Raw genomic sequence first — 23,226 nt, forward strand, 5'->3', positions numbered from 1 at the left:
AATCCTCTCTACAAAACAGAAGAGAAAGCGATGACCACCATTCCCTAAAAGGAAGGAAAAGACGCAATGAAACCTCAAATTTTATTTAATCAATTTACACTGATCCACAGCAAGTTAAACACAAAATAGCACTATATACAGAGTATTACTTACAATACATTACAGATTTGATTGGTGTAGTGTGTCAGCTCTGACATGATACTCAGTTACAGTAAATTCCTTTACACAGCTGTACCAGGATAGAGGAATGTAATGCAGCTAAGGAACACTCAGCTTTCCTCAGGTTCCATGATGACCAAATTTCAAGCTCACTCATTTCTGCAGAAGTGTGAGGTGCTGTCAGGCAAGCTGGTCATGGCACCTGTATGATCCATTTCTCCTTTACAGCTGCTTTAACCTCAGTTATGGATGTCAATAGAGAAGTAGAATAGAACACAGACCAGGGTGTTTTACAAATTCTGACTATTCTTTGCTCCATCTGTAGGAAGTCAAACATTGAATATCAAAGCAGGAATCCCTCATCACCTGCCTTGGAGTGCAGGGATCAGGAACTGGGGCTGCAGAGCAGATGGAGGCTGTGTGGAGCAAGCCACCTGCATAATCTTTTTGGGGGGGGAAGTCAAACCCTTCAATGACAGCAGCACATACTTCAGAAAGACTCAATTCTAAATTCTGTCTCCAGCAAGGCAGAATGTTACAAATGTTTCTTACATATAATGCAGGAGGAGCAGGTTACAGGATGGAGCTGGTAATTTCAGCTGACAAAGATAAAAAGTGTACACCAGTTTAATTTTTCTCTCCTGGCTTCCTTCAGACAGGAGTCACCAATGCCAGTTAACCACGTTCAACACCATTCCAATAGTCAAGATACTCGCTATAGGATTCCCTGTAGGTACCATCAATAAAGTGGGAGTTTTAAGGCTAAAGTACTCAGTACTATTGATCTTCAGAGAGTTGGATAAACTTTTTAAGCATTTTTGACTACAAGTTAACATGTGCAGAGATTCATAGCATACTACATCTCCTACAGTGATAAGATGGAGGAACAATCTTACAGTAAGACATTCCTTGACCTGCTTAGATTCCTTGACTCTACTCAGCAGAGCTTAGTAATAATGGAGAGGGATGTAAATCCAGTTGTGGCTGAAGTCCAGCACCTCAGAGACAGCACGGGGAAGCTGGATTAAAAGTCCATACTCATGTCTGGAGAGTTGGGTTCTCCTTCCCAGACTATTCTCCTATTGCGTAAGACCCCAGCACATTTCATCCTACATTGAGTGCAGTTGTCATTGTCACATAATGCAGTTACAAGGCGTGAGCCCAACACCAGCTTGAGCTTCAGAAAAAGCAGTATTGGCTTTACATGGTAACTTCAGAGACTGAAGTTCCTCTTGGGTCTAATTCTATAGTTGCTTTTGGAAAACAAATTGTACGTGGAACATTGAAAGTGCAGCAGTTACTGCCAGCATGAAATACAGAATTTCACAAGATGTCATTGTGTTGAGAGACTAAAACTGCTGTCAACTATACCCAACTTAAACAACTGCATAAAGCACTCAAGTCAGAAATAAATAACGAAGTTCAGATACTGACAAGTGTACTAGAAACTAAACATATTCTTACTAGTGCAGAATTTAAAATATACTCCAATTTAAAATTACCTTCTGAAATTCTGGGATGGGGAGCACTGTTCTGTTTCTTAACCAGAGCCCCGTGGAATTTTCTTCTCATTAAGTTCAGGCTCTGTGTGAGAGCCTGCGCTGCTCTGCAAGTGCTCAGGCCGGGATGGCCTCGACAGCCTCGATGAGGTTGAGGGCCAGGCTGTACTGCCCGTGGTTCTCGGGCAGGTGCTCAATCACCTTGCTCACCAGCCGGGCTGTTGTTGCAATTGGCACTTCCACGTTCTGCACTTCCCGGGGGTCCTGCGTGAAACAACAAACTCAGCATCTCAGTCATTTCACAGGTAAGCCCTCCAGAACCTTTGTAAGGCAGATTGCTAATGTTTATGAACACAATCAGGCTGATGCATTGACCCATGGAACTGCTTTTCCCTCCATGAAACAAAACTACATTGAAGAAAAATGGGGGGCGGGGGGAGGGGGAAGGAATCTTACTTCCAGGAGTAAGAAAGGGCCATTCAGATGTAGTCTCTGCCTTGGTGAACAGAAGACTCCGAAAATCAAACTGTTTTCCAAACTGGAGCTTAACTTACCATAGCTTTGAGCCAAGTGCTCAGTGTTGGAGGAAGTCTGGTGAGGAGTTCCATGCCATCCTTGATCTGTCCGTGGAGCAGAGTGAAGGCCAGCCTCTGTCCAGCCAGCATGAGCAGCTGGGATGCCAACACTTCTTTGTCAGCCACCTGCAGGAATGCCTGAAAGCAGAGAAACCCAAGGGACTAGAAACAGTTTCAATGTGACACAGCTCGCTTACCTGGAAGCCTGAGCAGCTCTAACAAAAAAAATTTCTCAGTACTAAAAGGACAAATAGTCTTTGAGACTGTTTCTTGTATTACTTATTTACTGTAACAAAGCAGAGTATTGGGAGCATCAGAGAAGCACAAGGCAGAGAATTACTCTGTACTTGACAGTGATTAGCAGGAGCACAAGATCTGTCTTACAGTCCAGCAACATAATCCCCCCTCAAGAAAGGGAAGGGGTTCTTTTGTCCTGCTTTTTTTTTTTTTTTCATTCCTTAAAAACATCACAGGCAAGAGAAGCCAATTCCTGAAATAATCAAATATAAGAAAATTTAAAAGGCCATGCTAGTTATACCAGTACTTTAACTCCCTGTCACGTTGCCACTAGTTGCAATACACAGATTCTTACTGGGAAAATGGAAAAATAAAGGTAACTGTTAGTCCTGAAAAGGTTCTTTCATAATCTCTGACTTTTTAGCCTGGGGAATTTTTGAGCTTGATAAATCTTGCCTAACCCTTCCAGGCATCTTAAGTGGTAAGTAATTTTAGCAGAATACATGACAGTGTTGTATGGACTAAAAAACGTTAAAAGCTGTTCTTACCTCTTCACCAAGATGATCCATCCCATAACTGTACAGTTCACAGACATAATGCCTTCTGACCAGATCCTCAGAGATCTGAAGATATTGAGCCAGGTCTGCAGCCAAAGTTGGCCAATTCTTCCCCTTTTCAAAAGGAAAATATTCTTCTTCCGAGATTTCTCTGTCCTTCTGTGATGAACACAGTGTTTGAACCGCTGCACTCACAACTTTGAGCAAGAACTTTGAAGGAAAAATGACAGGTTACCTCAGGATTATCTGTAACTTCAGACGTTTAAGAACTTTCAGTACAAAACTCCTGCCTACCTGCTGTCGTACGGATAACACGTTTGGATCCATATCCCCACTAGGTAGCAGCTGAATTGATGTAAGGTCTTTGAAAAATGCATTTTTGCCCTAAAATTGAGAACCAAGGACAGGCCTCAGGAAACAGGGCAATACAATAAATCCACTCTGATCCAATACTAAGCAGCCCATTTATTTCTTAAACTTATTTTGTACTGCATCTTCTATTCTGCTCACAGAGCAAATTGGGACCTTGAGTAAATGAAGCAAAAAAAGAGTGGCTAATAGTAATAGTATGTACCTAAAAGAAATAGTAATAGTGTGTATGTAAAAGAATGGAGACACAGGAATAGGATCTGATTATACTCAAGACATCATATGCACTCTTAAATGCCAAAAGGTAGTATAATGCTTTCTGCTAACAGAAAAACCAATGGAATTTGATCTCTGGTAAAATGCTAAAATCAAATGCTTGATGAGAGGTTGCAGACAAGAGCCTACATCAAAAGAAAAGTAATATTTCTACATTTATAACATTCCAGTAAATAATTTAGAAAAAATCTGAACAGTGTTACAGCACAAAATTATTTTCTCCACAGCAGGAATTAAACCACAGTCTATACCAGTAGTTTGTGTTTAAATTCTCTTAGAATTGAAGTGTGGTTATGATAGGAGGAAGAAAGCTCAATTTCTGGTATCAGGATCAATCTCTGATTCTATTATACTGCATTTTAAATGCAATGACTTTTTAAAGTGGCTTATATAGGTTGAATAACAAATTGTTTATTCTTTTTTGAGATGCTGACAATTCTGGAATAATCATCAGCAATAATGGATACAACAATGACACTAACAACATTTCTAACCTTTAAATATTTATGGTCTGGCACTTCTCAACGTGACTAGAAAAACCTGTCATCCAGTGTTCTGACCATGCAGTATTTTCAGGCCAGCTAATAATTAAAGAGCTGATCTTCATGCAACTGAGGTCACTACTAATCTTTTATTCATAAGGAAGCTCACCAAGTTTGAGTCTCTGCCTGAATTTTGGTGAAAGTTTCGTTAATGCACCAGAGTGGACAAAAGGCTTTCATAAAATCATGCAGGAACGGTTTAAAGTGTGAAAGCCAGCAAATATCTCAAATGCCAAGAGGAAGGGAGTATTAATTAAGGTGATATTTCATTATCTGCTTCCAAAGCTATACCTTGCTGTCAAACAGTGACAGTGGCTTCACACTCTTGAGGGAGAGCCTCATGATGGCATAGAGGACGGTGCAGAGCACAAACTGGTGCTCCACCAGTGGGTAGTGGATGCGCTTCTGCTCCAGGGCCAGCTCCACGATGGACACCGGGCCTTCCACTGACACCCAGGCGTCCTCAGTGTCCAGCACAGGGGCCTGCATCTCATCACTGCTCACGTCTGCCTGCCAAGCAACACACGAGAGCAGTCACACACTGAATAGCTCCTGCACTGGCCTGCTCTGCAAAGCCTTCAGCCACAAGTGCTCTGCAGCGAAATGAAAAAGAAAACTCCATGTTGTTTACAGTATCATTAACATTTTTTCTGAACTGAACAGTACAGAAATTAGTATAACCACAATCTTCAGAAATAGATTTTAACCCATCAGTTCCTTATTTTCAATGGGAAAAATAAAAATATACCTCTAGCAAAGTTTGCAGAAGTTCTGAACAGCAGCCAAGAAAAGCTGTCATTGCTGTGTCACTCATTCCTACATCCTGGTAACAAACAGTAAGATTTAAATTGTTTCAGCTGGAATTGAAACAGGGTTTTATTAGCTCTTTATGTTTTAGAAGACAGTTGTTGACATAAAATATACAGTTCAGCTCAGTTTCTTAATATGTTATATTTAAATGTAAACAAATACTCACTGAAGTACAACAAAGAATTAACAGGAAAATTTGGAATAAAGTAAATGTAGCCATTTACAATACTGTATCTTCAATGAAGACTGAATCAAGTAATTCCACCTAGTAAATTTAATTTTCTGATCATATCAGTTGTCTTCCAAAAAAGTTTTAACTAATGACATTATGTATGAAAAATAATAGTAATTTGTCATCTTACAGTCTCAAAGCTACACCCTATATATTTGAAGTTATACTACTGTTCTAATCTGCTTTTTCATATAAAAAATAGTTTATACTTCTTAAAATTTACAACATTTTCTCTAGGGCTACATTTTCAATTTCTATTTTTAAACTTTCAAAAATAAATCACAAACCAGTATTAAATTTAAGGCATTTATAATTATTTCTTCCCACTCAGACAAAAGTAGTATTACTTGCCCGTCTGCATAATCTGTCCTTTGGAGCTTTTCCAACCTGTTTTTACAAAAAAAAGGTAAAATGTATCACAACTAAATAATTTTCATTATGATATCTGTTACCCACATTTTAACCTTTTATTACTATTTTTCCCCATATAAAATGAAAAAATAGCTCAATTACAGCTACATGATGCAGCACATTGCATATCTTGCTTTCAAAAAAAGACTTGATACAGTTTGTAGAGGAATGAACATCACTGATGCCCATATTTAGTTCATCCTTCTTAAAGCTTAGGATTAGAAATAAGGCCCCAAGGTCCTCATTCAAATCTCAGAGACAGGTGAGAAATTTCCAGTGATCTCTAGAATGCAGAACTAAAGCTGTAACACCAAGCATGATATTAGGAAGAAAACAGTTAATAAAAATCTTTCTCTCTGCTCCTGCATGTGTTAACTCAGGTAGAAGAGTTATGGTGAAGGATTTGCATAGATGCATGCAGGAAAACTGGAAAAGCATTTTTTGCAGAAGCAACACCTACTACAGCGTACACAACTGAGCCTATTTGCAGAAAGGAACAGGGAAGAAGATATTCTCCAGTTCTTAGAGAGCTAAACAAAAAGCAAAGGCAGAAAATGAGAGGAGCAAAGGAGAAGGAAGAGAAGACAGGAGAGCAAATTCTTGTAGGCTTTGTGTTGGAATTTTATTCTTTAAGTCACTATCCACTTACTAGGGGCACTCTTCCTAAACTGTCTTCCAGTAAACAGCCCTGCTGCACAGTTATAAGCCCAAAAAAACCCTGAAGCTTAGCAGGGACAAAAGACTGCTCAAATTCAAAGCGGACAGGCTAAATACTAAATCAAAAGATAATTTACAATAGTAGCAATAGTTAAAAGTGCTCAACAACACCCACAAAATCTTCTGTATTTTACAGAATAAGAGTTCATGTATAACAAATTTGGACTTGTGGTAGATCCTTGGTAATAACTTAGCAGGAAACAGGCACAGGCACTTTAAGATAGTTATTGCTTTCTAACTAAGTTTTATAAACACACACATAGATAGTTTAAAACTGTTTCATAAATAGTTCTTATTTAGCAATTACAAGCTAAAACTGCACTTAAGTCTTCAGAACACATCACCCAGTGTTGATCAGCTGCCTCTAGTTAGTCATCCAACAGATTTGATATTTTGAAATATGCACTCCATCATAATTTCCAAAAGTTAGCTATATAATAAGCCAAATAAACAGTGGTGATTTGCATAGTTAAATTAAAGATATTCCAAATACTTTTTAAGACAAAAAAATGAAATTAAATTGTTTATACATACTGGTTTCACTTTTCAGTTAGTAACAAAAGCAGCCTGAAGACACTGCACTCACCTTGTCCATAAGATATGTGGCAGAAGAAAGCCTTTTTACTATGAATGTATTCCACATCATCAGAGCAATACCTAGAACAATCAGAGACTTGTAAACTCCAGGTGAATAGAAAAGGAATCTTACAAGATGCTGAACAAAACAAAAAGAAATTGTGAGTTATCCTCACTGCTTTATATCTGGAGTTTAGATTTCTCAGGAGACTACACTGGTGATCAAATACAGACAAATGCAATTAATAACTAGTTAAAAATATTCTATTATGCAGACTGGGTTAAACGTTTTAAGCACACATCAAGAGAGCAACTTACTTACATACATAAACAGTCAACAAAAAAGAAAACGGTCATCACCTCCATAGAAACAGAGTATCAAGAAATGTATGAAAAGTAGTTGACTGAAATTGATGTTCCAATATTTAAATACAAGTAAAAAATAATTTCAGAGCAATTTTATTTTAAAATGCTTTTAGTTAAACACATCAACTTTATCTAACTTATTTTCACAGCTGTGATGGAAACTCAGTTTCACCATGGAAGAGAGAAGTGTGGATGTCAGCAGAAAGTTTTGGGGTGGTTTGATGGTTTTAAGACAAAATGGCCATCACTATTATGAACAGCATTCATTGATTTTAGTCAACAAACATCCATTCTGTTTTACAGTTTCAACAAAGAATTTTAACTAAGAGCTTTGTACTTACCATGCTGAATGTGAGAGTTGATAATGCATCTTAGATGATCTATAGACCTATTGAGAAAACATGCTTCCTTATGGGAAAAAAAAAAAAGTACAAGTTAATACATAATTCAAAACTTCAAACACAAATTACTAATTCTTAAAGGGCCCAGGTAGATTATCTTAAAGCTTCTACTTTGACAGTTGTAAAACTTAGGTTATTCTGCTGTTGCAATCTTCTCTACCAGTATCTGACAAACACACATGTGCATGGCAAAGTTTTTTTCAGTCATGAAACCAACTGTAGTTTCAGGAGTTTTTTTAGTATAAGTACTGCTAACATACTCTTTGCTGAAAGGCACCTTCACTGACTACAGTAATTTCTCAAATAAAAAATTAATTTCTGATAGAAAGAGTAATTTTTACTCAATTTTGCTATGATGGAGTGAGTTTTTGACAACCTCAGAGGAACCTTCTATTCTACATCAAGTTATGTGGCACAGCTCTAAAGACTGCTAATTTAAATTTTAACTTAGGAGAACATTTCCATTAGAGAAAATAAAGAACAGGAGAGGAAAAAAAGAATTTTTTTTTCTTTCTTTCTTATAGAAAGACTCCCAGCAGTGGCCAGGGAATCTGAGAACATTCAAGAAATCCCTCTTTCCTCCCATAATGGAATGAGTTCTAGTCTAAAAAATTTAGTATTGTGATTTGTTTAAGCATATTTAGAACAGAGAAAAATACACCTCTGTTTTGGAGTATTGAAACTGTTTTGTATCTGCAGTGCAAACAGCAAAAAGCCTTTTTCAAACTGAACCCAGTTTCCACACTCCCAGTATTGAGAATCTGATAGCTTTGAAATGTAGTCCTGGCCTTGTGAGGTGTCATTCAGCCTCAGGATATACTCTCATTTTCTCAATTCAATGTCCACTTGCCACTTATCACAGAAAAATTGCACCTAGTAACTGCTTTCAAAGTCAGTTTATTAACTGATGTTTTGATGAGCTACCAGAAACTTGTGAAGCTGCTTCTGTTGAGTTGGTCTTAACCATTATTCCCTGCAAAAGACATTTTCCTACCTCTGGGTCCTTATTCCACTGCACTACACATTCCCAAGAGCAATGTGCATGGAGTACATCCACTTCAAGACTACATGGAAATTGTTGATATGCTACTTGCAGCAGCTCTAGAAAAACAAAATCTCAAGTTAGAAGACAGACCTCTTCCCACTACAATTTCTGCTACTTCACCACAACAATCTCTGCAGACTTTTATAATTCAAAATATTCACATTATTTTCTTACCTAGGATTCTTTCCAAGCCTGTAGCTGCTTCTGGTTCCTCAAGAAAGAGATTATTATGCATTTCTGCAGATTCTTCAGTACTGTCTGTATTGTTTTTGTACTGGGCGACATTCAGTATAATTGGACTGAAGCCTTGCCTAAAAACCCATTTTGCAACAGTGTCAGCAATACCTCCTAGGATGTTGGAAAGAAAAGTATGAGGTAGAGTCAATGTATTACAGATTATTTATGGTTCACAATCTAAGGACAAGAAATAATACAGGGGTCTTAACTACTACCTTTAATTACATACAAGTAACTACCAATTAAAAAACTTCCTAATCAACTGATCAGAAGCTTACAACGCAGTCTTTAGCTTTTAACAATTTTAAAACACTGTCCTATATGATTTGCATTGGTTTTTAAATTAAGAATAGTGTCCAGCAAAACAATTTCCAGTGCAGAGTACACTACACAGTACTTAATTATTAAATAGGTTAGAATGGTTTAGAAGTCTGTTAAAAAGAAAATCAACAATGTCTCCAAGAAAAAAAATATGTACCTTTTCCAGCTTCAAGCAATTTCTTAACAGACAGTCTGCCCAAAGGCTCAGTCTGGAGTGATGAAACTCTTCTGGTTCTTTTGGCCACTTTGCTATGCAGTAGTGTTTGAAGTATCAGGCAATCCTCTAACTGTTTCAGCAGAAGTTTCCAGTATTCAGTATCAAGGGAAAGTGCTTCCCAAGATTCTGTGTCTGAACCTACAATTATTTGGGAAAACTAACAGAAGATATGAACTGGTTTAGGTCTGTTCATTTTAAAGCACCACAATTTTGTTAATAAAACATGCATAGCATTAAAATTCAAAGCTGTATCCCAAGAACTACTGCATTTTAAAGAATAGTTTACTTCAAAGTATTCATTAACTATTATGCAAAGATCATTTAATATCCCACACTGCTCACAAATTACACAGATCCTTAAATAAAAGCCTAAAGGAACTAAAAGGACCTGAAGGATCATATTACAGTCCCATTTTTAAGTCCATATTTAGCTGAAAAGTGGATTAGAATGCCTTAAAAATATTTAATTTTAAATCCTCCATGATACACATCTTCCCCAAATATATGATTAACCCACCTACATTTCCGTTTCCTATCATATTAAAAAATATGTACCCAGAAATACTGGATCACACCACATGGCAGTTCTGTGCAATATTTTGATAATTCTCATGTCTATCAGCAAATGCTCTTCCAGGAAGCCCAACAATCTTTCCAGATTAGTAGGGGAAAAAAAGAACGGGGAAAGATACATGGATTTATGGAAGCAAAATTCTGAAGGAAATAAATGTAACTTTTTTTTTTTAAAGCCGAACACAAGAAAAAGGGCCAAAGAGAGCACGTAAGTAAAGGATAATATGTTGCAACATATGAACATCTCTATTTTGCAACACTGACAATTTTGATAAACAATTGCAATAGTTAAGGTGAGTGTGCAAAAATAGTAAAACATTTCCTGGTGTTCTAGTTAAAATTTATAAGGCAGACATGATTAGGGGGCTGGAGCACCTCTCCTGTGAAGAGAGGCTGATAGAGTTGAGATTGCTCAGCCAGGAGGAGAAAAGGCTCCAGGGTGCCCTTACTGCAGCCTTCCCGAACCTAAAAGGGGTCTACAGGACAGGGACTTTTTACAAGGGCAGGTAGAGATAGGACACGAGAGAACAGCTTTAAAGACAAATAAGGAAGTTTAGACTGGCTATTAGGAAGAAATTCTTTACTGTGAGGGTAGTAGGCACAGACTGCCTGGAGAAGTTGTGGATTCCCCTTCTCTGTAAATGATCAGGGCCAGAATAATGATGCTCTTGAGCAACCTGGTCTAGTGGAAGGGATCTCTGCTCATGGCAGCAGGGGCTGAAATCAGACCATCTTTAAAGTGTCTTCCAAGCAAAACCATGTTCTGGTTCTATTTACAAGACTGAACATCTCTTACATCCCATCTAATCTGTTCAGATATATCTGCATGCTGCTATTTGGAAATGGAGTAATGTTTTCCATGTTGAATTGCAATGCTGTATGCAGTTTCACTGCCTTAATCATAACTTGGTAAAGGTATTTATTGCCAAGAAAACAAGCATCCATCAGGTTAAGAAGGGATAGTAACATAGGTACTACAAAAATTCAAGGGTATACTTGAGAAAAAAAATTGCAACTATGTTAAAACAGGTTTACCGTCCAAAGCTCAGTGGACTTCTCAAATTTATGTGGAAGGTATGTAGGCATTAAGTTTGTCAACACCACTTGCTATCGAGAGAGAAACTCAATGTACAGTTTCCATATTTAAATACATTCAGTAAATAATCCTGCCATATCATTAATTCATCTCAGCATAACATTCTTCAAATCTGAGTGCAAATTTTCAGGGTTGCAGGACGTCAGGCTTGTGCACAGGTTGGAATAAGGATAAATGCTGAGGATGTTACTGTTACCAGGACAGTTGCACGTAAGTGACACAGTAACTAGAAAGGGAGGTGCGGGATGAGTTACCTTTTTCTCGGTCACGCTGTCGATTATCTGCGCGGTGACAGAGTGTCCCACGTGAGCGGACAGCAGGGCAGCCGCGTTGTTCTCGGACTGAACGCAGGCCGTGCGCATCTGCTGCCACCAGGGGGACACCGACTGCGTGTCCCACGACTCGTCTATAGCGACTGGAGGCAAAGGGAGAGCGGGAGACTCAGCTTGGCTCACTGTGCAGGAGCAACCCCGGAACTAGCACGTGTGAACACAGTTTGTCCACGAAGAGCAATTTCTGATTACTCTCAGATGTGATCCTTTTCCAGATATTTAGCACATAGGTTCCGGATTGTAACTCAAGTTTAAAACAGAATGTGAATTACTCATTCTCAAAATTCATTTGTAGCAAACAGACAATAGATCTGAATCACCAGGTAGCAAACCTGCTGCACCCTTGAAAGATCTATGGGATGTTACACTTTACAGAGCAGACAGATTCATTTCTGATTTCAAGATGCCACACATATTCAATGCCCTCAAGCTATCTCCCTTCAGGCTACCCTGTGCTCAGCAGCATTAATTTACTCAGCAGCAGTAGTTTATTCAAGCTTCCTGTTTCAAGCTCAAAATGCTGCTCTGTGGTGAAGTAGACGATATGGGAACCTGGCACAGATTCATCCATAGCAGCTGTATGTAAGGTAGAATAATCAGCATTTATTCATATGTACAACATATGTACAACCTACTCATGATTATGGCAAACTGACTTTACGGAGTACTCAAGGTACAAATGCTGCTAAAGTAACAGTAGAGTAAAGGATGTCTGAGAACCAGTCAGCACAAATTAAAGAGATTGGACTACACATTCGAAAAACGTAAAGAAAGCAAGCTGGACAGCCACGTTCTGGTGCCAAATAGGAGTTGTGTCAACTTAGTGTAGAATAAGAGTGAAAACATGGCATGATTAGTTAGTCCATAAACATGCAGCATTAAGTTTTGCTGCATAATTTGTGAGGGGGGAAAACCCAAAGTGATAACTCTAGTCAGAGCAGCAAATTTCTAATAACAAAAACAGTTGCCTTCAATTATTTCAAATGCACATCTCACCTTTCATTTTGCTCAGAAGTAACAGCATAGTATGAAGGCAACTGACAGAATCTGGTTTGTCTACAATATCTTTTTCCTTGGAAAGCCATAAATTGAGAAGGAGTGACTGTAAAAAAAGACAATATGGAATTGAAGCAGCAAAATGAAAATCTAATATCTCAAGACACATAATGCAAACAGTTTCTCAAACCAGTTTTGTGTCACAGAGTAAAAATGTTATATCCATGAACCATTATACTAACAATGAGAATTAAAAATATACAGCACAAGCACTCTATGACAGATATTGAAATTAAATAATACAGTCAGTACATTTGATTAGGAAGATAGCCAGAAAACACTCCCTTTTGAAGGCTCAACTTGGTAAACATTAGGAGTTATTAATATTATAGTTGAAAACTTTACAACACTTATATTTCTTAATTAATGTTCTAGATATTCCCACTAGAACACCCACATTTTCTACTAGAATATTTTCTTTTTTCTCTGATATCTCTGAACTCGGAAATTAAAATACGAGCAACTAAAGAACTGAATATAGGGGTATTTGAACACAGCCTGAATACAGCAGTAATCCAAAGGTCAACATGCAGAAATTTTCTTTTCAACATTTTGTTTTCAAAATACTAAATCAAAGTTTTGAAGCATGTAGTAAACAACTTACCAACAAGGTTTGTGGGCTGAAACCTGCTGATTCCAATGCATGGCACATTTCCTCTGTGGAACTCTCCCCACACAAACACTTCCAAAAGAAAAAGCTGCCTGAAGCAAGAATTAGTTGACATCATGAATGGTATCTAAAACCACAATCCCTCTCCTTACCCTTAGACATAACACAATTTATTGATCAGGTCCCAGCAAGTGCAATACAAAAGAACAAGTTACATTCAGGACCACCTGGTGTTCACCCTCCTGCCAGGTTAAACCACCACAGTCTTTTCTGATGCCCAGCAAAGGGTACAGAGGGTTGAGATAATGACAGATCTAGCCAGAGCATGTTAAAACAAATTTGTCATAAGCATTCTCTACATTACTTTAATAGCTGGTGGTCACAAAGCTGACGGATTTGCTGCCAGAGCTGTGTTAAGTGATGTGTAAATTGCTGTAAACATTTTCTGTTGTGCTCTATCGCCCCTGGGGGTTTGGTTCGGGCTATCATGTCCCGTGTAACGCTGGCCAGCTCCGGCTCTTGGGCCCCGTGCAGTGGATACGATTCGCAATTACACCTTTGCTCCTTGAAGGGCCCATCCAGAGGGAAATGCCTTCCTTCACCTGCCCCTTCTCCAGCCGAATTACAATCGCTCTGCTCAGTACAGTCAAAGGGAAGAGAAGGCCTCTGGATCTGATGGCAAAGTGACAGGCACTGTGGCTACTCCAAGCCCAGCAACTGGCACCGTGGCTGAGCTACAGAACCACCCTGACACTGAACCACTGGCAACTCTACACAAGAAATACTGGAAGTGAAAGTCAGCTCACTCAGAAGGAGGAACAGGAGAAGGAGGTGGACGAGGCAGGCTACTCCAGAGCAAGGCCAGCATGAGAGCAGTAGAAAGAGGTGGTGACTACTCAGGAAGGAAGAAGAGTTTGTAAACAAGGCAGTAACCAAAAAATCCCTATCCCTGAGGAAGCTGTGAGATATCTGTGAAGATTTCAGCCAAAATCCAGGTGAGTATGCTGTCATTCAGCTACTCTTATGTTGGGATAACAGGGCCAGCAGCCTGAAATGTGAGGGTAAGGAAGCCAAAGAGCTGGGATCCCTTTCTAGGGAAGGGCATTGACAACAGAATTGGAAATCGGGCACAAATCCTCAGCCTCTAGAGGCAACTCCTCCCAGCTGTGAAGAGAAGGAATCCATTTAAGGAATGTATTACATGTCACCCAGGCAAGTGGACTGATCCAGACGGCACAAAACAGGGTGAAGCCAGCACTTGGGAAGACTGAAAGATGCAATGGGCTTTTAAAGGCTACATGGAATGCAGTGGGTGCTGGGACATTCAAACATTGGGATACAGAGGTAGCTAAGGTCACTTGGTTGCTCAGCACTATGGGATCTGCCAACCAGACTACCCCTGCCCAATCAAAACTCTACTGAACAACAGAAAGGATAAAAATACACTGGGGAACAGTTTATGTTATTCCTGCCTCAGGCAAAAGCAAGCCCATTTGTGGAACTGCTTTTGCTAAGGGACCTGGATGCACTTGGGGAAGTCTGACGTATACCTCAAGGGGATATGATTCTGGGTGAGAACAGCCAATGATTTGAATTGTATGTTAACTGCTATATAACATTGTATGGCATCACTACTACACATGCTACATGCCATAGCAATGGTATTACAATAAAAATTACCCAAAATAATGAGAATTTAATTTTGATGAATCTGGCAAAGTGCAGTGATGCTATAACATGACAAGCACAGCAATGATGGAACCAGAACTTGTTTCAGCATGCAACAATCCAACACACACACTTCTGCCCTAGAGGACTACTATGACAGAAGGAGCCCACAGACATGGATTAAATGAAATCAATGGACATTTTAGAGGGACCCTGTTGCAAACCTCAGCTCCACAAATTAGGGGTCCTTGTTGCCTTCCCTAATACCCTTGTGCTGCCTCTGGTCAGCTCCCCCACCTCTGCAGCTAAGTCAGTCCTGCCATTAACTCAATCTTTAAGGTGCTGCGACCATGAAAGAAACAGCAGGGTACACCTGCTCTGTCAAATATCCAGTTACCACTGCCCAATTTAGTGGTGCTAATATATGGATGAAGTGGTTACATGGCTTCAAGGTAATTGCATCCAGAGATGCAGTTCACTTGTATAAATATTCATTCAAGTATAAAGACTTGTCCCCCAGCTAAAGGTAAGAGTCTAAAAGGAGCAGTTAGATACTACTTCAAGGCAAGACAGGTTGCTAAGGCCCTCAAATTAAGGCTAAAAAATTTATACCATCTTAGAGTAAAACCAGTCTGAGTAATGTGACAGAGCTCAACAGCTCTTACCTAAAGCCACATATTCTCCATCTTCCAAATTTTTTACAGTAATCACATCCTTTTCATATTCCAGATATTCTAAGAACATTTTCACAGACAACACGTCATCCTTCTCATCAGTCAACTGAGTGGTAGTTTGAGTGTTTTCATTCTTGTAGTTCTCCAGTAAAATTTCAAGTCTATGAAAATCTCTTTCTTCAAGACGAAGCAGTTTAGCCAAGTCCTTAAAAACAAAAAAAAATTCTCATCTCACAAGACTTATACAAGCAGATAGTTTCCAAAACATAGCAAAAATGAAAAAAGTCATAAGAGTCAAAATATTCTATTTCGAACACTAAAAATGTCTTTAAGAAGGGCCAAAATGATCTCCAAATCAGTTTTTCACATTGCTCAAATGAAGAGCTTGTCTAGCTTCCTTTTCAAGGACCAGAACAGATGCATTTCCCATTTTTAGATTCTGCCCATTGCATAACAATTGCCCATCAAGTAAACAAGCCTATAAAATACCAGTTCGGTTTTGTAAATGTAGAAGCAGCTTTACAAATTATAGCAAAAGTAAGCCAAATTATGCTGCTATGCAAGCATCAAATTTTTTAACTTCTACAGCTCCCAAAATATCCCTCTAAAACCAAAGTTAAGAACATGCTATGTATTTTGAATAAAGGATTCAAAACAGGAGATTATGGCTTTCTTTTCATTTGTATCACAACTTCATGTGTCTATTACATCTATTACTTAGATGTCTATTCATCTATTACATAGATGAATTGCCAGACACTTGTATGAGCCTGGAGGGAAGGTATTATAAACAAGTAGTTCATTAAAAGCTGCAGGCCACAAAAATGGTAACTTCCTTACCTACTTATTTTATTTGAGGCTTTGAAAACATATTTTTATGCTTAAATCATCGCTTGAATTTAAAAGACAAATGGATTTTGAATTTACTCACAATATCTGAAGGTGAAGGCTCTTTCTGTATGCTCTGGGAATTTAGTTTGCTAACCAGTTCATAAAGATGCAACAGCTTTAACTTGTTTGTACAGAACTGCAGCAGTCCTTCGTCCACACACTCCAGCTCTGAGGAGAAATAAAATTACATTTGAGCTTGAATTATGTAGCCTGGAATAGTGAAACACACACACACAGAACTGGAGGATTTCTGAAACTCACTGTTTTTTTGATGCACTGCTGTTTGCAAGGATTACATTCAATTCAGAGCAGCATAAAATGTAAAGGAATTATTTTTACAAGAGGTACTGTAGGTATTAAGAAAGCTATCATATCAGGCTTTTTTTAAAGCTGCAGGTTGACAACATGGAACTGAACAAAGATAAATCTATTGTCTTCTCTGGGTTTAAGGCCAAACCAAATACTGTCAAAAACTGAAATACATCAAGAATAACAAGCTATAATATTTTATTCATTCTGACAACACTTTAAGCATATTCCTCTCATCTGAAGAAGGCTTGATAACTACTGACATGAATTAAATTTCACCTCAGCAGGACACTGCCTTCTGTATTTTTGCAATTTTAGTCTCAGAAATTTCCTACCTATTGACATTCAAATTCTGGTAACAATTAAAGCAAACAATATAGGACACTAACACCACCATGTCCAAAAAAAACCTTCTACTCCGATTTATTAGTCTTTAAAGAAAGCTGTTTTGAGAGATTCTAAAACAACCTTTTTATACAAAAGATTCCTCTGAATACATAATTTTCACCTGAAGCTACTTCTAAACGTGATTCTCACTTACAAACCCTTAAATACTTTTGATACAGTGCTATTATAATCCCACCAAAAAAAGAGAAAAACACAGAGAGCTTGTCACAGAACCACTTGACCTTGAATTCACAACCACAGCACTCTCAGAGCCCAGGATCTGCTTCATACTATCTTTTGCCTACTAGAGAGAAGAGGAGGAATATTACACTACTCTTGTGAAATTAGAAGGCTGGAACATCAGTCAGCTTTGCTGTACATTGTGACTGAGGGGAAATAATGTTATGTTTGACAAGAGATTAATGATGAAAAATGTACAAACACACAGACCTTAGGAAATATACTACTCTGTAAATTTCTCTTCAGAATTAAAAGTCATGTTTCTGTTTTCCTCTGGATGTTTGAGGAGTTCTAACAGAAATGGATAATACTATTGATTTAGAATGAGGTTGAGAATTTAGGTAGAGAACTGCATGTGTGAAGGTCTCAATCTCCTCTATGCACTTCAAGAAAACCATAAAAAAGTTTACACTGATAGAAATGAAGGAGAGATTTCTTTGATTCTCAGCAACAAGATTTTGAATTGGCAATGGCATTTCCTGAAATAAGCTCTGAAATCTCTACCAAAATATGAAGTATTTGGTAAATTTCAGCAAAGTTTACTGAAAAAAGATACTCAACGTGGTCACAGCTCAGATTCCCAGATTTTGTGCTTCAATTACATTAAAATTCACAGATCATGCCACTTCCTCCTTTAGAGAGAGAATAAATTAAAACATCTACAGGCAAAAGCCTATTAATCTTCTTAACACAATTAATTAAAAGCCTATTAATTTTCTGGACACAAGTATCCAGAGCAGTTGTTGGTAAGTTTATTTTCTTGTTTTTTGTTTTTTTTTTAAATATAATCACAAGTTACTAGGCACACAGAAAGCTTAGCCAAGCATATTTATTAGCAAGCTATTTGTAGTCTGCATTAAAGACATGGAAAAGCAACATCCTGTGATATCTATCACTGAAACTAAGCAAACCAAGCCTGGTCTCCCTGTGGAACAGAATATTTCTGCAACAGTCTTACTGTTGTCTGCACTACAGACGAAGTGCAAATGCCTCTCTATATTTGCAAAATAAATATACACCTACCCTGTTTTTTTAAATCATCCATTAATGTCTGAGTGATGTTTGTGAGAGATGAAAGTGGCACACGTTCACTTGTCAATATACTTTCCAAAGCCTGTTAAGCAGATATTCCAGAGAATTAAACATTCATTTAATCTCATTGTAAAAACAAGCAAGTTAAGCCAACAATAGCGCAACTGTGACCACGATTTTTCATCTGTATTTCACCTTTACATATACTTGTGGCATAATTTGTTCCTACAGAAAGGTCTTTTTATTATTCATAGACAATACCTTGGGGAAGTCACAAGTTCATTCTAGTCAATATATTAAAAAAACTACCCAGAAAAAAACCACACAGAAACCCTACACAGCTCAATTATTTGCTTCAAGTAATTCTAGGAAAAAAATAACTTATTTTGAAAGATTTAGCATACTCTAAATGTTCACCTGTTTTTTTGTAGCAGGATATTTGATATCAAGTATTAATTCCTTTGCTTCAGCTTCAATTAAATCTGCAAACAAAGACAATGACAATTTGAATTCATATTTCTCAAATGTCTTCTGAAGAGCAGGTCAACCTGCACCACAGTTAAGGTGCATATGGGTTCATGCTAAAGATGAAGACACTGTTGCAGAAGCTGCCAAAATAAGGTTCAGGAAAATGAAATAAAATTACAGAAACCCTGAGCTAGTGAAAGATCATAGCTCATAGCACATACGGCTGCTAGAATGCACCACAATCATACTTGTAGTTGCATACTTACAACACAGATAATCCAAGAACTCTTTGATAACAATCTTAAGAAATTTTACAAGAGAACCTACCTGGATCTGAAGTTTTGGCTTTGAGTAAAGCATTTAACTTCTTCACTAGATGCATATCCTTTGCTCGTTCACTCTTTTTATCACTGAAGGAAAATTTTAAATTGTATGAGTGAAGAAAACTAAAAGTAATGATTCAATAGAACTGAATTTTAAAAATTACTTATGCTACTTTAAGGTAACATCCCAATAATGAAAATCATGTTAAGCCATACAAACCAATGATACTATTATAGAGTACTACTACTCAGCTTGAAAAGGAATACTAAAAACAATAATGAAATTAATTCACTTAAACAGAGCAGAAAAAGCCCTTACCTCAGTGATAAATGGAAAGGTACATGGACAGTTTTTACACTTCCAGAGACTGGATCAAGAAGGCAGATCTGGTAGGTCTGGGGCTGCCACCCCTGACTGGTCACATTGTTTAGACCCATTATTTTATAACCAGGATACAACAACCTGAAATTTTAAAAAATGGCCAAAATTAGGAATCTTCCTGGACCACACACAAAATGAAAAGGCAACAAGTTTTATGAAGCTAAGGTTTAAGAACTGCTAAACACCTTCATCAGAAAAGACTGTAGAGTGATGAAATATTATAAAATCCCTACTTCTAGAACAACAAGCTGCATTCAGTGGAAACACTGGGCAGCACATGAAGTGCACCACTAGCACTTTTAGCCCTGGCATAGCCATATATCACTTTTTTGCAGCAGCACAGCCACCATGCCTATCTGCTACCTGTTTCTTACCTGCAGTATTTCCCCACATTGAAGGCTCCAACCCGAGGTCCTTGCTGTGTGCTCCACACTTCCAGAATGCCTCTTCTTGGAGCATAAATCACGAGGAACTGAGCTACTCTGCTTGGACCCTGTGCATTTCCAAAAGGAGAAGAATCCATCTTTTCTGTTTCCCTCTCCTGAAGGTCCTCTACAGTCTGTATCCAACCAATTTCTGCGTCACGGTATCCTTTGTAAGAGAAGACAGAAGGTCATTAGTGTGCAGAAATTAATACAGGATTAGCACATTAGTAAAGCTGTAATTTTTAGCTTTGTTTCAAATTGTGCAACTCCTGGCTCCTGTAGACTGCTTTGAAGAATATTATTTGCTATACTAATGTCACTACCATACCTTTCCACATGCGAACTGCAAGTCCTCTTGTAACATCCAGCAAAATAACCCTTCCAAATTCATCTGTTACTGCTGCCAAAGTGTTACATGGAGAAAGACATATCCTTTCACCATGGCGCCGGGAGTCGGGAAGTCCAAACCTAAGAAAAATAATGAAGCAAAGCCATTAGACACATCCTTTTCTTCAGAAATAGTTAGATTTTCTTCTAAGATTTCTTTTTTTAAGGTAACAGAAGGTATGGGTAAAATTAAGAGCAAATCATGAAAAATGTTACTGTTCTTTCTACCAAGATATATCATAGCTCTGCCTAGGTCCTACTGAAAAAGCAAAGTTCAGGAAGTAGGATATGTGATTGCTTTGTCATGTACTGTCAGGCAATAACTGTACAGTAACAATGAACCCATGCACTGGAAGAGAAAGATGAATAATTATTTGTCCAGAATGATAAAATGAAATGAAACAAAGCTTAAAACAAATGATATGCAAACTGCCATTACTGCTTAAAGTCACATGTTCATCAATTATACACCTTTCAAAATAATTTAAATAATTAAAAACACCAGACATCCAGAACAACTGACAATGAAAAAATCAACTTACCTCACTGCCAATGGGGTTGCAGGTTCCACTTTTGGTTTCTGTTTTTGGACAGGTTCTTCTTCATGTTTACTCTTCCAACCAAGCCAGCCACTTGAAACAGAAGAACATAACAAGAATTACACAATGGTCCTAAAAGATGCAAAATATTATGCAGCTACTAAAAAAAAGAAAAAAAAAAAAAAGACTTTTTTCAAATTTTATTACCTGGCAGCATTAAATAATGCTGAAGTCAGTTTGCTTGCAACTGCTAAGGCAACATGAGACAACAGGGGCTGTGAACTACCCTGAAATACAGGAATAAAGTGTTTAGAAAGTCAAGAAATAGTCAGCTGTGAACCACCCTAAAATGAAAGAACAAAGCCTTTAGAGAGTCAAGAAAGAGTTCTTACACTGAACTCAACTGCAGAATAGTTTCTCAGACTTCCTATGGACTTTCAGCTCAGAAAGCACAGCTTTAAGACTGCAAAATTTTAATTCATTGCCCCCAGAAAAGCCATTCTGACATCTCTTTACCATTTCAAAATCCTCCTGCGAGGCACTGGTGTGTTTGTCTGCAACAGAAGTTAAAAAAACCCTGTGTATGACATATCACAGAGAGCTGCCTGGCGTGTGGCTTTGGCACCCTTGCAAATACCAACGTAAGAAGTTTTTTTACAAACCTATTGGAAAGCAAGTACAAAAATCAAAATTCCAATTCTAGCATTTTCAATTAACTTTCGATCCTGGTAAGGACAGCATACAGGTAGGGTCTGAATGTACAGACACAGCTACACTGACATCCTTTTCCTCCCATACAAAAAAGATGATGTAAATATGCTACAGTTAAGCAAAAATTGCAGTTTTCTCCTACAAGAACTCACTACAATGTACTTAGGTGTACATCAAATCAAAGGCCAAAGACCTCCAAAAATCCGTAAGATGCATGTTTACACAATAACATAATTTTTCAAAAACATTATTAATTAATATAATAAATTAACAAATTCAAAAATTTTAAAAAAATACTTATCACATTCAATTTAAGATAGTAATGTCTAGCATGGGTTCCTGCTAATGAGAAATTTCATTTTCTACCACATCCACTCCAAATCATTCCAGTTCCAGAAGATCAAGAAGCGGAAATGTAAACAGAAAATGAATGTAAGAATACTTCAGAAATACTCATACAGAAAAAAGAATGGTTAATTATTCCAAGTTTCAGCAAGTCAGCTTTGTAGTACATACCTCCAGGGCAAAAAAGAATCCAGTGAAAGGATTGGCTCCAACAGTAACATACTGGGACATGGCAGGTGGACTGCTTTTTATGGCTGCATTATATCCTCCTATATTGGAGGCAGTCTTCATTTGATCAAAAGGACACAGTGTCATGATGCCTAACAAAAACATTAAAGTGAATGTCTTACACATTCAGAACAGAGGCATGCAATTAGTCTAAAAGTGTAAATATATTCCTGCCTTCTTGACTGGCTAGCCAGCATTCAGGGGAAAGGAAAAAGGAACAGCTTTAACCACAGAAATGCCAAACAACACGGCAGAAATAACCTATTGCACTCGGGTTAATTATAAAGCACACCTGTTTGTTCAGAAGAAAAAAAACTCAGCAGAGTTCAGCAGCAAAAATACATGTACTAAACTCACTTCACCTGCCTTGATAACAGTGTTCTGACCTCCTAGCTGCTTTTGTAGAAAGGGTGGACTGTCCCTCAGATATGCCTCTCAGACAAGATCTGAGGCTTCTGCAAACTCCTAACAGGTAAAAGTCTTTGAGAACCAATGAGTCAGTTTGTCCTTTTTGGAAAGGAACCATTTCAAATTTAATTTTCCTTATGTGCTAGATGCAGGAAAGACCCACACCAGTCTTTACCTGCCTGCCAGACAGTTCTTTCACCTGAGCAAAATGGGAATAACTGCATCTGATCTGGTCTCTCTCAGCTGTTTCTTACCAAGCAACAAAGAACAAGACAGCTACAGCTGCAAGAGGGAAGACTCAATCAGACTAGATAAGGAAGTAAAATATATTTTTGATAGTGGTTAGTGAGATCATTCACTATGACAGCCTTCTCTCACTATTTATTCTATCCAACCAGTATCAGTACGTCCTCTCAACCAGAATTTAAGTGCACAAAAACATTACTTTCATTTTCTTAAATATTTGAAATTAAACAGAAATGCTTACCAATACTAGCATGATCAACAATCGTATCCACATCTTGCAAACCCCATTTCTTATAAGCTAATGGTGGAGGCTGAACATTCTCATTGCCAGATGCTGCAGCTGACAAAA

General features: G+C 37.9%; 1 protein-coding gene across 4 annotated transcripts in view; it reads right to left on the minus strand.

Moving 5' to 3' along the window:
- Positions 1-67: 67 nt before the first annotated feature.
- The window catches only part of RAB3GAP2 (RAB3 GTPase activating non-catalytic protein subunit 2), a 42,285-nt gene continuing 19,126 nt past the window's right edge, over positions 68-23,226 (minus strand). For 3 of the 4 annotated variants that reach the window (XM_058836150.1, XM_058836149.1, XM_058836152.1), the window contains 27 exons: positions 23,119-23,217; positions 22,167-22,315; positions 21,147-21,226; positions 20,943-21,032; positions 20,342-20,481; positions 19,963-20,179; positions 19,526-19,669; positions 19,211-19,293; positions 18,833-18,897; positions 18,407-18,497; positions 16,488-16,615; positions 15,548-15,761; positions 13,209-13,306; positions 12,545-12,650; positions 11,471-11,631; positions 9,488-9,704; positions 8,947-9,120; positions 8,722-8,828; positions 7,668-7,734; positions 6,971-7,041; positions 5,608-5,643; positions 4,963-5,037; positions 4,506-4,724; positions 3,322-3,411; positions 3,019-3,237; positions 2,213-2,371; positions 68-1,922 (listed from right to left, as the gene is read on the minus strand). In XM_058836150.1, coding sequence (XP_058692133.1) covers positions 1,776-1,922; positions 2,213-2,371; positions 3,019-3,237; positions 3,322-3,411; positions 4,506-4,724; positions 4,963-5,037; positions 5,608-5,643; positions 6,971-7,041; positions 7,668-7,734; positions 8,722-8,828; positions 8,947-9,120; positions 9,488-9,704; positions 11,471-11,631; positions 12,545-12,650; positions 13,209-13,306; positions 15,548-15,761; positions 16,488-16,615; positions 18,407-18,497; positions 18,833-18,897; positions 19,211-19,293; positions 19,526-19,669; positions 19,963-20,179; positions 20,342-20,481; positions 20,943-21,032; positions 21,147-21,226; positions 22,167-22,315; positions 23,119-23,217 — 3,446 coding nt within the window. In that variant the 3' untranslated portion in view covers positions 68-1,775. The remainder of the gene's footprint in view (positions 1,923-2,212; positions 2,372-3,018; positions 3,238-3,321; positions 3,412-4,505; positions 4,725-4,962; positions 5,038-5,607; positions 5,644-6,970; positions 7,042-7,667; positions 7,735-8,721; positions 8,829-8,946; positions 9,121-9,487; positions 9,705-11,470; positions 11,632-12,544; positions 12,651-13,208; positions 13,307-15,547; positions 15,762-16,487; positions 16,616-18,406; positions 18,498-18,832; positions 18,898-19,210; positions 19,294-19,525; positions 19,670-19,962; positions 20,180-20,341; positions 20,482-20,942; positions 21,033-21,146; positions 21,227-22,166; positions 22,316-23,118; positions 23,218-23,226) is intronic. The other variant, XM_058836151.1, reaches the window with a different exon arrangement.

The sequence above is a fragment of the Poecile atricapillus genome, chromosome 3 (assembly GCF_030490865.1).
Source record: "Poecile atricapillus isolate bPoeAtr1 chromosome 3, bPoeAtr1.hap1, whole genome shotgun sequence".
Lineage (NCBI taxonomy): Eukaryota > Metazoa > Chordata > Aves > Passeriformes > Paridae > Poecile > Poecile atricapillus.